Raw genomic sequence first — 15,484 nt, 5'->3', positions numbered from 1 at the left:
TTCGGCTTCTCTGTAGAATAGAAAGTTGTGCCAGAAGGAAAGCGTTCGTACAGGCTTCTTCACTAATGCATGTGTCCAACATTTATCAAGAAGGGGAAATTCTATGAGTTTATAACGCTGATGAATCAAGCAATGTGGAGGTATGTCTGGGATGGAAAGGGAGCACTTCCCTTGGGAAAAGCACTTATAATATCACCCCACAACATCAGGAAATGTGAAGTGATATCACTGCTTTGCTCCAAACGGAGATATTTTTTGTATGTGGAGCTGATATACAACAGATAGTGGCAACTTCACTTTTTTAATAATAAATAAATCTATTATAATTGATTTATTGTTGAAAGGAGAAGTGATTTATGTATTTCCAGGGCATGTTAGATAACCACGAGCTTCCCAGGTTTGTCAGTACAGGCACACATATTTGTGTGGTGTACCATCTTTTTCTTCATGATATGCTGCACGATTGTGAATACATGATTGATATGTGTCATAATGGGATCCATTTACAATACTTATTAAGTGGCACGAATTCTCTCCAATTTCAGTACCGCCAGATGTAAGTCTTAAAAAAATACTTGTTTTTTAAATATTCCTTCTAGTTTCTGTGCTTCTGGCAAATGGCAAATACACGCTCCTTGAGAGCAGTAAAACATGGAAACCTAATAGAAGATTGTGGAAATGGATAATGACTTCTGTCGAATGACATTATGCATTATGTATTATTATTATTTTAATCATTCGTTACCACTGAAAAAGATCCCACTAGGTTATTCCTGATGCTGTGTTTAGGAAATAAAAGAGGTAGATGAAGCTGTACATTTTACTTCACAACACTTACACGATGAAATTGAAAATTTCATAAATTAGTTGCATTAAGATCTAATAAAAAAAGGATGAGTTCTCTCCTTAGGCAATTTTCCTGTAGATTTCTGAATAGGTGCTCCGTGAATGTTATAAACTATGGAATTAATCCAAAGTTACTACTGGTAGGACTGGTTACCTCTGCCACCCTTTGGTAGTACTGTAGAGGTACTTAGGTGTCCAAATCTCAATCATTTCAGTAACTGGACCTTCAGGACTAATGATGTAGAATAAATTTGGGTTTAACTTTAAGGATGCGCTCATGGGTATTTGTGAGATGAACTCAAGATGTCCGCTCTCTTGGAAAATCACATTTTATTAAACAAAGGTAATTTTATTACAGTACTTGGAGCTACAGAGTATATTTATTTTGGGATAAACTGGAGAAAGAAGTACTTTGAACTGGTTAATGTGCCACATGGTCTGGACACAAATTTTACCATAGGAGTTTAAAACAGATTTAACCAGATATTTTTCTCTCTTTTTTCTACTTTTCACACTTTTTCTCAGCATCAGCCATAAACATTATTTTTTTGGACAAGGAGTTTCTACTCCACTTATTGGAAATAAATTTGATCTCTCCCTGCACGTTGGTGCAGCACCGCTGAGTACAGCAGGATGCCAGGTAAGGACGTTTGTCTGTTTCATATAAGCAACTTAATTTATTGGGTAATAAAATAATTTGAAAGATTCTTTTGAAAGAGATCTTTTTTTTTTTTCTCGAAATTGTCCTTTAAACAGACTTCAAAAGGTGATGAGTCCTTTTCTGTTCTAATAACTTTTATGAGCCTATTTTTATGAGAAACAAACCTTGCAATCAGCATTAAGATCTCCCATTGATGTCTTCACTAAAGCATATCCAGTTAGCTGCAAAATGTCACTTGTCCCAAGCAGATGTCTGGGTACCCTAAGCTGGCGTTTAGCTGCCTTGTCTTTAGCAGACTTGCATCAGTTCATTGCATTTCACCTGAACTGGCATATGGTCCAGTACTACCTCTCAAGCATTTGCAAGCAAAATGATATAACGGAATTTCTTTACAATAGCCGGAAGATGGAGACTGGGAATAGATCAAGATCATGGTTGCCAGGTTTAGTACTTTGGTTTTTTCTTGTCCCATTTATTGTTGCACTTGTGAGGCAAGTCTTCACACTGATCCGTTTTCATGTGTTTTTTAATACCTCCCAATTTATGTATTAAAGCCATGCCAAAATATCTCGAATGCCAGGCAGCAATTTCCATCTATGGCACTTGGTATGCAAATATACACATTACAGCTCACACATGAAGAACTTTTCCAGCAGCTGTTGAAGATGCACATTCAGAAAGTCTTTAATAATGAAACCACTGTTGCACTGCAGTAATGAAAAATTCCTTTAGGGATGTTTTCTCCAGCAGGGATAGCTTGTAATGCAAAACCCTGAATTCAGATCGGGTGGGTTTTTTTGTTCTTTTTTTAATCTTTGGTCTTTCTTCCCTTCTCGCTCCTCTCAAATACTTTCTTCCTTCTTTCTGCTCCTGTGTCAGCTGCTGCCTGGCAACTTTTCTCTATCTGGTGGGACAAGGCAGGGCACCCGACTGCCTTCAGACTGGCTGCCAGCACCATCCCCTAGCAACCCGGCTGGGCGCCCGCGATGCTCTCCAAAGGGCCGCACACATCGCCAGCAACCTTCGTACCTACCGCCCCGCATCCGCAGCATCCCTTAACTCACCCTCTATCACATCGGGCAGCGGGGGAATCGTCGATGCGACCATCCCTACCTACTTACGCGCCTACTCAAAGGCCATGGCTGGTATACAAAAAATAAGTAACGGCATAACCCAATTTTCAGCGATGCAATCGAGGTAGTTTCATGGTGACTAATGTCAGAATTACCTTTGCCTGATAATTAATATTCCTGTGTTGTGTTATACCAGCGAGTACAAATGATTGGTTCTACTTTGTTTAATTTATCTCAATAAGAGATTTCATAATATTCTATAGCTTGATGAATTCATTTATTTAACCTGTCAGTGGTAATAACTCTGATCAGGAGGAAGAAGTTATAAAACACCGTAGGAGCAAACAGATCTCTAACAGGAGTTGTAAACTTTGAATTTTCTGTCCGGCAAGTACTTCGCTCTAGTCTCCTATACAATGAACTTTTTTTGGCCGTAGCAAGGAAAAGACATTTCTACACGCTCAATTCCTTTCTGTCTCTCTGCTCCGTATCCGCTCTCAGTTCAACGCCCCGGTGCTTCTGGTTCGGTTCTTTCAAATAGGAGTGGCTGGAGACTTCAACAAATATTCGACAAACTGGTCTGGTTCCTGATCTGTGTATCTGCCACTAGTCCTGCATGTCTTGATGTTCACCCACCACGCAGAAACCTGAATGAAGTTGCGTGCATACGCACAACAGCAGGGAGGCTGGAAACGCAGAAACTGTATCCAGCTAAAATCTCCATTTCCTTTATTTTTTCTCAGGTCTGAGGTACAGAAAAAGCATGTTATACAGCAGGTAATTACTTAAAGCATTTGGATCATAATACACGTATAGATACCGGCTTGGATTCTGTCTCTGGTCACTTCAGCAAACATTTTTAGGTTTATTCATAGAAGATATACATTAACACTTTCATACAGCTCTTGGTGCTGCCTTTTTTTGAGGTGGAAAGGAGATGTGCGAATGCTGGTTACTCCTACGTATTTTTACTGTATTGTTGAAGTCGTCCCATCCCATCATATAGAGATGTTCCATCGTCCCATCACTTCATAGCGAGTGATGTTTAATGGAAATAAAGCTGAGGAGAATGATTTATCAAAGGTCAACTTTTATTTGTTCAACAGCCTGTATTTTAAAACCAGGCTTCTATGATAATTATCGCCCCATAGCGCTATCTTAAAGCAAGCTACATTTTTAGGCAGCAATTTGACAAATGATTACTTACAGGTAATTGCATTTTTAGTCATAATTCTGACTGCATACTCCATATTGACACTTTATGTCCTGTAAACAAGGAGGCCACTGACTTTTATTATAAGTATTATTTAAATATTTTAATAAGTTTAGGTGCATGTGTGATCTGCAGTATTGAAAGCAAGATCAACTAATTCTTCAAAGACTCTCATAAATGTTAATGTTTAAAATGGGCAGCAAATTGCACCGTATCATGAAAGGAAATTATTCAAGAAGAGGAGTGAGGACTGTTGTTAAATAAGTATGGAATAAGACTGAAAAGGAACAAATTAGAAATAAACCATCAGATGGCTGAAAACAGGATTTTAGTAGAGGCGTTTTTGTGAGAAGGCACGAAAAGGCAGCTCGCCAATTAACAGGTAACGTTTGAGGGAAAAGCATGACCACTTGTAACCTTGCAGACCTTGAAACTTTTGCAGAAGATGCAAGAACTCAAGATGAAAGAAGACCATTCCGTAAAGATAGTTCCGTATCCCAAGAATACAGGGACAGCACGTTCACTTGCAAATATGTGTTTCTTTATACCATGTGACAGTCCTGGCACATGGGAAATGTCACTGATTTAAGCAGGAGATCCTCACAACTTGGAATTCCCTGGTTTTCCTTCACACATTTTCTCATTTGGCTCTAGCATCTACATATTTTCATATTTGAAATGTAAAAGGTTGCTCAAATAAAATCATAATTAATGCATTAAGAGCCATATAGGTGGCTCTGGTGGTTTACAGAAGGACGCAAAGCAACCTCATCTGTAAACGTGGTGGAATAATGTTTCCGTGTGACATTCAGCATGACTTCATTTTGGTTATAAAAGCAACTGATTTCCAAGACCATGGACACTGCCAGATTTTTCCCCCTTAATTCAGATCTGCTCATCTCTGTATTAGCAAAGGTTTTCTACACTGGGATCTATAATTCTGCTCAGTTATGGCTGTATAAATACTAATTGACTGTAGGGGAATTACCTAGGCTTTACAGACAGTAGATAAATGCAGAATTTGATCCAACTGGATTTTTCCCCTCAGCTGTAAATTATTTGCAGTAATAAAGCTACCAGTAACCCTCGGTGAGTGTTGCCAGGGCCTGACCTCAGAGGAGTCCCCGGCACCAGGACTGGGCTTTTCAGTTCTTGGGCAACCGTACCGCAGGGTCCTTCCCCCTTTTCAACAGAAATAATTAAATATTTCATATTTCTCCTAGGTTGTGTATTATTCCGTCCTTCAGCATCGCCTGGTCTTTCTGCCCCTGGAAGTCTCTTGGCTGTACCGCTTCATATAAAAGGTATTTAGGTTCTGTGTTGGGGAATATAAACACGAAGTTAAAAGGACTGAGGCTTTACCCTTGAAATGTAAAGGTCTCAGCAGTCAATTTTAGCACCTTGCTGCCTTTGGAGAAAACTAATGCCTAAGGATGATGTAAAAGCTTTATCAGCTTCATCTGTTAACGGGCCTGGTTTTAAAAAAAAATATGTGGAAACGTGATAAGCAAACCACATTTGTGTGACGTGACAATTTCAAAGTAATACGCTTACCTAAAGAGCTACGATTCCGCCGCGCAGAGCGGGGAACAAATACAAACCGTGAGCTCGCTGCCTGCTCAGATGTACTTCAAGAAGCGCCATTAACTGAAGCCAACTTTACCGGGGCTGCTTTGGATGTCAACTTTCTGTTCACAGACGGAAGCAGCACGTAGCCTGCGCACGGCACGTTCACCCCCACGGCTGCCGAAGGCACGAGGGTTTGTGGGTTTTTTTATCTTTTTTCTTTCTTTCTTTTTTTTCTGCTGACTCACCCGCCGTGCCACCCAAGCCTTCCTGAGGTTTGTCTTTGGGAATTTAAAAAAAAAAAAAAAAAAAAAAAGCCTCAAATCTTAAAAAAAAAAAACCAACAAACCAAAAAAACCAAATAAAACCCCAACATCCCCCCCCAAAACCAACCAAAAACCAAGCACGGCGGGACAGACAAGGCCGACAGCCGCTTCCCGCCGGTCAGTGGCAGCCGCGGCTTCGCGCTTAGCGCTCCGCGGGCGCGGTGCGGGGCGGGGAGGGGGGGGGGCGGGCCGGCGGCGCGAGGCGGGGCGGGGCAGGGGCGGGGGCGGAGCGCGGCGCTGCCGGCCGCCGGCGCCCCGCGCTGCCCGCTCGCTGCGTGAGGCGAGCCCAGCCGCGCTCCGCGTTGAAAAGTGACGGCGCGGCGGCGGCTCCCGCAGAGGCTCCGCCGCTCCGCACCCGCGGCAGGCAGGGAGGCAGGCAGGGAGGCTCGCTCGCTCCTTCTCTCCTTCCCTTCTTCCTTCCGCGGCGCGGTCGCCGCGATGTCCGCGCTCCTCCTGGCCCTGGCGACGCTCTGGGGATTACCGCCCGTCGCCGAGGCGCTGGCAGCGGGAGCCAGCGGAGGTAAGGCGCGTCGGCGGCTGGAACGCAGAGCAGGTGCGCCGGGGGGGGGGGGGGAGGCTCGCCCCTTCCGCGCCGCCCGCTGAACTTTCCGCCGGTGCCGGCTTCTCCCTGGGAAGTTTTGCGACGCCTTGCGCGCCTCCCCCCCCCCCCCCCTCCGCGCTGCGTGGGGCGAGCGCGGACGCGGAGCGCTCCGTGCAAACTTGGGTGCCGGGAGCGCCGTGCTGGGCTGCGGCTCTCGGCGGAACGAGAACTGGGCGAGCCCTACAGCGGCGACAAGTAAATGGGGACAGCGGGGGGGGGGGGGGGGGGGGAGAGGGAGGGATGTCCCCCCAGTGATCCGGCTTGAACGCACCGGCTCTAAATTACCGCTTCGCTGTAAGAAAGCAACGCGGGCATTAATTGCGGGGGTCCAGTCCCCCCTGGCAGCGGACGTACCTGCTGCTGGCGAGTGCCGCGGGCGCGTCCTGTGGAGCGGTACCGGCCGGGGGGGCTCCCCGAGCAAACCCCGGGGCTGGGCGGCGAGGTACCGCAGAAAGGGCCGATGCCCTCCGCTTTCCCGAGTATTTCAAAAGTTCCTGCCTTTAATTTTGCGAAGTTGCCACCCACTTAATAGCTGAACTTGTATTTAGGCAGCGGGTAGCTGCTGAGCTCGGTAGAGCCGGTGAGGGAGAAGGAGCTCAGGACCCTCTTAGTCGAGGTGTGGGAAATTTCAGAAGTTGCAACTCTTTTTCTCCTCAGAAGAAGTCTCTGATCAAAGAGGGGAGCGGTCCTCCTGCCGGAGTTAGTCTCAGGGTTTTTTGTCGCATTTTGTACCGTTACCAGACCTCTCTTATTTTCCTGGGAGGTGTTTGAATTGAATATTTTCTAAGTACAGACTAAGTCCCCCTTCTGTTCCGCTCAGGTGCGGGAATGGCAGTGTGCTGCTCTGACTCAGGTTTTCTTGCTGCTGTAGAAAACACTGCTAATTAGAAAATAGCCTGTCGGCTTGTTTGTAGCCCTTCAGCTTCAAAACTGCATGGTCTCGTGAATGAGACTGCTCTGAATGTTGTTGTACCCAGTCTGTGAGGATTTAGGTAGATTTCAGTAGAAATATAACTCTATAAAGCATTGAATTCTCACTGTTAGACATCCGGCTCCTCTCCATCGTGTACACACTGCCTACTAAATTGTTTACTAACTGCTTACAACTCGTTTGAGTGAGTGCGAATGCCTCTAGATAGTCAGTCTGGGGTATAGATTTCTGCTTCAGTCAAACTACCAAACCTCTCCGGTCCCTTTCCCACCTAGCTATCAAAATTACATAGGTGATTCATGCTGTAAAAATGAGAAATAACTGCCTATCAAAGAGAAAAGTATTGCTGCAGCATCACAAACTTGCATGTTTAAAACACTGCATCATAAGGTACAAGGATATTGCAAAGAGATGAGGCTGGTATTCAATATAATGGCACCTGAACAGCCAGATAGGAAAGGTTCTTAGAAAATCTTTCAGTTTTATGAAGGGTACATATGCTTTTACTTTGATACATGAAGATTCGTGGTCGTGATGCTGCTTGTTTGAGGGAAAATATTTCAAGAACTTTCCATGGTATTCACAAAATGGTCAGATTACATTTCAGCAGCTGTAGTGTGCATCTGATCTTATGAATAAAAATCAAACTTTCAAACATTTTGTGGAATTGTTCTGGAAACTGATTTGTCACTCTGTCTTCCTTGATGGAGATAAGCAGGTGCCAATTATTCATGAATATTAATTTCTGGTTTTTGAATTTTGCTTCATTTTCCCTTTGTTTTGTTTTCATAGTTACCTTGCTCTGATTTAGTCTTTCACAAAAAAACCCCGTGCTGTCAGCTTACATTAAAATCAATCCCATCTTAAAAGGCAACATCCTTGTAAATCATACCAGCCCAAAAAGTGGGATAAATCAAATTTACTTAGAATCAACTAACTCATCATATCATAATGTCATGTCTTATCAAAACCGAGTGGAGTACAAATTAGGACTTAAAAGGCATTTTGTTTAAAAAATGTCAAGTGGTCTCAACCTAAAAGGAATTCAGGGTAAGGCATCCAGAAAGAGAATTACATTTGCACATCAGATAAACTTTATGATACACTGCAAAAATTATTGACCATACCAAGCTGATTTTCCTTTACAGGAGGAAATTCTGAGTCACTGGAGCATGCTAAGCTTAATGTATGTGAAAGGCACTGAAATTTGGAATGCACTGAGGCTCACCATTGGTAGTAAGAGAATTGGGAAAATGTCATGGGTTGTGTTAATAGCAGTGTTGTGGTAGCCATGGTAATATAAAATATTAGTGAGGTGCTGTAGGGAGAGGTAACACCTTCTATTAGACCAGTGGATAATGCCAGGGAAAAAAAAAGCAGGGGGGGGAAGCCCTACCAAAGTTTGAATTATCTAAACCTTTTCTCTGGGTTTGAAATACAGTGAAATTCTTCCAGTCTATCAGGTCTGTCCTCAGCCAGGTTACAAGCACTCTAATTGTATTTTTATATACATATATGTGTGTATATATATATAAAAAATTGGGAAGAGAAAATGATATGGAGATGAGGAGCTGGACATGAGATGGAAAAAGGAAGTGAGGAGAAAGGAATCCAGCCAGGAGGATGATAGGATAAGGGAGAGGTCCCGCAGTTGAGGTTGTGCCATTTAAGCCATGAAGAGGTATGATTTCCTTATGCTTCAGTCAGTCTCTTCCTGAGGAAGCTCATGGAGCAAGATTCCCTTGGAGTTATCCTGTGAAGGAGTTGCAACTGTTGCAATAAATGAATTTCATAAGCCTGAGAAAAACCTTGCCAACAGCTTACGAAGCTCAGAAGACTGCATTTGTTACCTGCTCTCCCTAAAGACGTGCAGGGGAACTTCACAGGTCTCACGTCCACCTCCTGAGCACTTGAGCTGAAGGTGCTCTGTGGCTCTGGTGGGCTTATTTCCTTCCCACAGCTCTCTTCAGCCTTGGAGCTTCACCTTGGCTTCATACCTAGGCTCCTGCGCCCCTTTTTTGCGATAGTCGTTTGGTTTTTGTGTCTCTGCTGCTGTGGAACGGCATTACATGAATCCACTGTACTAGTTGGCACGATTATCTAGAGGTTGTCCAAATTGCGTAGATGCCCCGGATAACAGGAGCTTGATTTGGATAATCTTCACAGACGTGTGGTGTTGTCAGTGAAATGCATATCCACAGTAGTATTAATGAGTGCATTGCTCGTTATTAATTGACTTACTGTCTGTGGTGAAGCTGCTGGCTTGTTTGTGTTCGGTTTTGGTGGCAGATCGCTTCTGTCGGCAGCACTGAAGTGCTGTCTTGCTACCGACTCTTTCACATGCAGTTTTAGTGTTTCGAATCTGTTGTTCACGTGCTGGTGTGATGAAACAGCTCGTCAGCCATGTCTTGCAAGAGGTCCTGTAAAGGAAGACTTCATACTCGAATAGCAAGATGTTGTCAGATAACTTAAAACTCAAGTTCCCTGAGCGATGGCAAATCGCACATTCAATTTTTTCTTTTTCTTTTTTTTTTGTAATTTTTAAGCTGTTTTAAAGAAGGAAAGACAAATTTTCATGAACGTTACTCCTCTCTGGAGTCACAAACACTTCCAAAACTTTTGTCTTTATTCCACTTAGCAGGGAATTTATTGTTTTCACAGTGTCCTTTGACCATATTTAAGTGAAGGCTGGAAACAAATTACTTTGAAACGGAATTTTCAGGTTTAAGGTTCAGGTGATGTGAGTTTGGATTACTCACCCTGGTAGCAGAAACACAAACCAGCTGAAATAAATCTGTCTCCTTGTGATGACTGCTGATGGTCTTCCTTCCCTGGTAAGGTGTCACAGCAGGCAACAGTGACTACATCAGGAAACTTTACAACTATCTCGTTATTAGTAGCTTAATGTTTGAAACTGGGTGTACCAGGCACTGCTGTACTTCACCAGACTGAGCTCCAGCTTGGCCATCCATTGGAAAGTATTCTCAAAATAAAAAAAAGCTGTTTCTGTGCTATACTGCAGAGGCGTATGTTCTCATACTTAAGTTTGTCTTGAACCTAGATAATAAGCATTAGCATCTTACATACAAAAGAGATGCTTCCAAGGTCACAGTGTCATTGCCATTTATTTATTCCAAAGAACAATATTACTTAAGAACTTACGTATCATTGGAGAGGCAAAATTACAGAGGAGGGTGAAAATTGTCGAGGAATTTAGGACAGTGGTTAGAAGGATATGTGATAAGAGGTAATTAAAGACAAAAATTGTGGGAGATGTTCACAAGTGCAATTTCAATGACTGGTTTTACAGGTAATCAGTGATGTTTATATGTCCTCAGTTGAGTATGTGATTGCATGCACAAAACCCTGACACTTCTGGAGTCTGAGCAAACTGTGTGTGTGGTTTTCTGTGAACTGACATGCACATTCTTTCTTACCCGGGCTGTTATTTCAAGTTCAGTGGTTTTGGAGAGCTTTAGTATAATGAAAAGTGGTAGAAACACACGAACTATTTAAAAGGGTAAAATGCATTTTAAAATTCAAAACTAGGTGTTTGATGTGAAAAGACTATATGTAAACTTGTTTTGTAGCAAACCTTTTACTAATTGATCGTAGAGTTTCTGCTGATACTCCTGCAGGTTGAAGTAGCTGTCATCCAAAGACTTAGAGAAAAGCTCTTACTTCACAGAGTGGTTCTTTTGAGGTGTTACGTGACTGCCGCTGTGCAAATTTGAGCATATGTCGTACCTTTAAGGTTGATATGGACCCCAGTCTTTCTCCATTTAAAGAAAGTGGCAAAACTCATGTTGACTTCAGTCTGCAGCTTGGAAGCGCGTGCTCCTGTAGTGCCTTGTTGCAGGTCCCTTTATGTGGTGTTTGCGGTTGAAGAAAATAGGTTTCTCTTTATTGTATTGACTCAAAAGGACGTATGTAATTTTAATTTGTGAATTTAGAATTATGGCTATCTGTAGAAATGCTAGGAATTTACATAGTAGAACATTGTTTTTGTTACAGTAGCATACTTTGAATCCCAGCATGTCGTTGCTTTTTCCTAGTTTTTATGTATTAATCTGTTCTTTAATAGTCTTGTTCCTTCAAATGCAATTAAAAAAATTTTGCTTAGAGAACTCATTTTAATTGCACTTACCCAAAACATTCTTAATGATGAACAGTGAAGATGAAAATATCAGAACTTGGCTATTTTTATGCAAGTCATGCAGACTATTGAGTCTGTATTTAGTGTGAGTTTGGGCTAAGTGTAGAAATTGCAGAACTAGGTCCTAAATTTGTAAGTGCAATTAGGAACTAATTGGATTTTTTAAATATAATTACTCAAATAATGACTGTGCACCTTCTGTCCAACCCACTAGTTTGTTTTTTAATTAAACAAGTTGATTTTTTTGCCCTTAAATTCTATCTGTTGAAAAGATGAAAATATTTGTAAATGTAGTTATATTCCAGCTAGCTAGTCAGTTGTTGACCATAATGCGAAAAATTCCCAAGATGTATCAAAACTTCCTAGTACTGTAAAGCAGGATCTTCCTTTTTTTGGTAGTTGGTTCAGTGAAATAACCAGGACTTGTTACTGTAAAATCAGCCACCCAACCCAGCCGTGATCCCGCTGACAGGGCGCCTTTGCTTTGTGTGTGCGAGGATGCTCCAGAGCCTCCGTGGGCCGGGGAAGGGCCGTTTCCCGTGGGTGCCAGGCTGCGTGCAAGCAGGATTGGACCTCGGTAATGGAATTCCAATAAAACTCAGTCAATGCCTTTTAATTAGATTTAATAGGAACTGGAAAGGATCATTAGAGAGACAAACACATGCTTTTGCCAGTAATATGTTCACTATATTATTAATCTGATTTAATTTGTAAGATCCTCATAGCAGGAATAAGATCTTTCTGTGTACCTGGAAAGTGTTATATGGGTCTATTATATTTTGTTATTATATATGTCATTGCTTCCCAAGCAGTATGTAAATGTAGAATTGGAATTGGGCTCGATGTGTGGTGTTTATGAACCCTACCAATCTGAGGATAGAGCTGGATGCTAGAAAGAAGGTTGTATGTCTCTTTAGCAACCACATTTTTATTGACCATTTTGTAATAAATTGCAATGGTGTATTAATAACAAAACACTGCAATATGTAGAGTGTACTGCTAAGTAATAGGGCTTTTTAAAGATGATGTAATGCCAGCCTGGAAGTGAGGTGCACTTTGAGGTTTTTATTTCTATTCAGTTAGAAATACAGTCTAATTCTCTGAGGTGGAAAAATGGAGATTACAGTATTACGAGTTCTAGATATGGTACGTTGAATCCTGAAATGCGCTTTCGATGCCCGCCGGATGTTCCTGAACACCTCGCGTGCTGCTTCCTGCTGAGCGATGTGGCCTTCTAGAGGAGCTAAACTGTTGAAACTCAGCTTCGCTTGGGAAATAAGAATGTACCTATTTCCTTTTCTTGAGCATATCAATGTATTTTGGACTTTCTATTGCCTGTTTGTCAGTAGGACGTCCCTTGGTAACTTTTGTGTGTGACACTATTGAATGACTTATGCTTCAAGTGTAATAGGATAAGTCCTATATGAGAAAAGTTAAGCGTTCAGAATAAGAAGAATATGTGTAAATCCTCAAGGTTTTCACTACCGTAGAGCTCTTTTTTTTTAATAGCAGCTCATAAGCTTCACTATTGTTTTTCCTTGAACGAGCAAAGAAGACTTGGAGAGTGAAAAGGTGCAGTTTTGGTTTTTTTCAATGATATATTGGAGTGGGGATAGACCATGTGCAGGACAAATGCTGATGCAATGTTTTGCAAATGCAGTATTTTTCATGTGAGGTGTTCTGTCAAGGAGAAAGACTGTTCTGTTAACACACACACACACTCCCACAAAAAGATACCTATGCAACTTTTATATAATCCTTTATGATTTTAATTTACCTAGCTGCAAACTAGCAAAAATATTCTTGTCAGTGATTTTTAAAATACAGTTCTGATACTGTCAAATAGTTTGGGCTGCTACTTATACTATTCTCAGAGGCTGTGATATGGTGGAGAGCACTTGGGTTTCCACCTCACTTAACATGCAGGAAAGTAGTTTTCCTCAAACATAGTTCTCCTGAATAATTCTAAGGCACTGGAAGTACCACAGTGCTACCATTTCTGATACGTCCTTGTTCAAATGTACCTTTTTGGAGAAATACTGTAGTGTTGTGTAGTCATAAAAATACAAGTTAAAGTTACACTAATGCAAGAAGATAATGAAAAATCACAGTAATTTTCTAGATGATAGGTAGGTTTCCCCAAAACACCTGCCTCTTTTTGCTTGCAAATACTGTGAAGATAAAAGAGGAGAGAGCAAAGTAAGATCATAGCTAGTTGGATGCTCTTTTGCATATGCAAACACACAGCGATTTACCCAAAGTATATTGGTATTTGTGTAAAACTGTGTGTTTATGAAATGGAAGTATGTCATTTGCCAATGAGAGTCTTTCTTTGGAGAAGAACAGTTTGTATTTATGTTTTACTGTGCTAACAAATAGATTACAGACCTGAATCTCTACCACTGAAATCAATGGATTCTTTGTTTTGTCCTTGGTGATTATAGGACCAGGCTGCATGTAAGTATAAAGGCACTCTGGGCCACTTCATTAAAATTTCACTGAAAAGTCTTACTTAGAGGACCTTTAATTAAATTATATTGTCTGTATTGTCCTATGGCTTTTATGCAAGAAATAGATATTTCTTCCAATATTTTTATTCCAAAGTTTGATTCAGTTTTGCCTGGGTTCCTTAAACTGAACCCACTTTTATATTTCCCACATTTTAAAATATATGGATCAAAGTCGCAATTACTTTTCATTTCTCAGTTTGTAATAATCCTCTATAAGATGAGTTATTACATAAACTATTTTTAATAAATGATAAATTGATAAGTTATCATTTAAAAAAATCAATTTTTGCAAAGAAACCACCTTCTCATGAGGTCAGAAAACCAGAGGAAATTCCAGACAGCTCAATATGCTAGGATGCGTGTGATCTACTACTTGGAAGTCATTAGGTTAGTTAAACGTAGTTCTGTGTAATGCAGATGAAGCTGCTAGTTTTCTAGATGAAGAACTACACTTTTCATTGTGAAAAATTTTTCTTGCTTTTGGTGGGTTTTGGTGATCTGAACAAGGTGGTATCTTCTCATGCAGCACATCGGTTTCCTGTGAATCTTTGCAGACTTATTCAGGGATGAGCACACTTGACTTTCTTTTGAGACCTATCTTAAAGTAGCTATTTTTCCAGCAGTATTTCATAAAGCATAAGTAGGGATGGGTCAAGCCTGTGTGTTCTCCAGTGCTGATACTCATGTACTGCCTGGAGGGAAACTGGTCTGACTTCCAAGTTCATCAGAAACACTTGGTTTAAAATATGCTTATTTTGTGTAACTACATTGAAGTTGTTTTTTGAGGGATGTTTGCAGGCAGTGGGAGTTAAGAACTGGAAGCAGGGGAAAAAGGATGCACAACTGAATTCATTCTTCTTCGGTCCCATGTTCTAAGCCAAGTGGTTTATTCTTATATTCAGATTACAGAAAGAACAGTGAATGATTTCTTCATAGTAGTGTCTTATAATAGTAGTCTTAGGCAAAACACTTGAGGTTGCAATATTAAATCATATACAAGGGACATGAAGCAAGTCAAGACGACAAAAGTGTGAAAACTAAAGCACTGTCCCATGCCTACAGCTTGTCAGGTTGGATTGCTTTTACACCTTTGATAGAAACAAAGCAAGGCTACGTTGGAGCAAGAAAGTATTTTGCAGGCAGTGTCTTGGAGGCTAATCTGAGCTGCAGCAGTTAATGGTGTAGGGCTGCTATAAGCCACTTCTATGAGAATGTATTGCATGTATACGCATATGTATATAAAACCTTGGATATATAGGAAGAGCCATGAAAAGTACTGTTGCTAAGTACAGCAAAGCCAGGAGTACCAGGGGCTTTTTGAGCAGACAAAAATCTTATGCCCTGACCCAAGTGGCCCATTATCACATTTCTTCAAATTGGAGCAAGCTATTCAGGTCAGCGTGTGTGTACAGACCCATCTGAATGAATTCCTCGGCTTGCACTTGCTATGTTACATTTCTTTCTCCGGGTTTCGAATGGCTGTGACTTGAACGGAGTTGACAGTACACAATATTACCCATTTACTCTGTAGATTATACTCCTCTGGAGAATTGGTGTCAGCTAATCTGCCACTTTTACGTTTTCAGAGACCTGCAAACTGC

General features: G+C 41.4%; 1 protein-coding gene across 1 annotated transcript in view; it reads left to right on the top strand.

Annotated features, from left to right (window-relative positions):
- The first annotated feature begins 6,116 nt into the window (after positions 1–6,116).
- LRP1B (LDL receptor related protein 1B) overlaps positions 6,117–15,484 on the top strand; it is a 749,866-nt gene continuing 740,498 nt past the window's right edge. The window contains exon 1 of the mRNA XM_050899978.1: positions 6,117–6,205. Coding sequence (XP_050755935.1) covers positions 6,124–6,205 — 82 coding nt within the window. The 5' untranslated portion in view covers positions 6,117–6,123. The remainder of the gene's footprint in view (positions 6,206–15,484) is intronic.

This window comes from Gymnogyps californianus, chromosome 7, assembly GCF_018139145.2.
Source record: "Gymnogyps californianus isolate 813 chromosome 7, ASM1813914v2, whole genome shotgun sequence".
NCBI lineage: Eukaryota > Metazoa > Chordata > Aves > Accipitriformes > Cathartidae > Gymnogyps > Gymnogyps californianus.
This window is presented reverse-complemented; position numbering and strand designations above follow the sequence as displayed.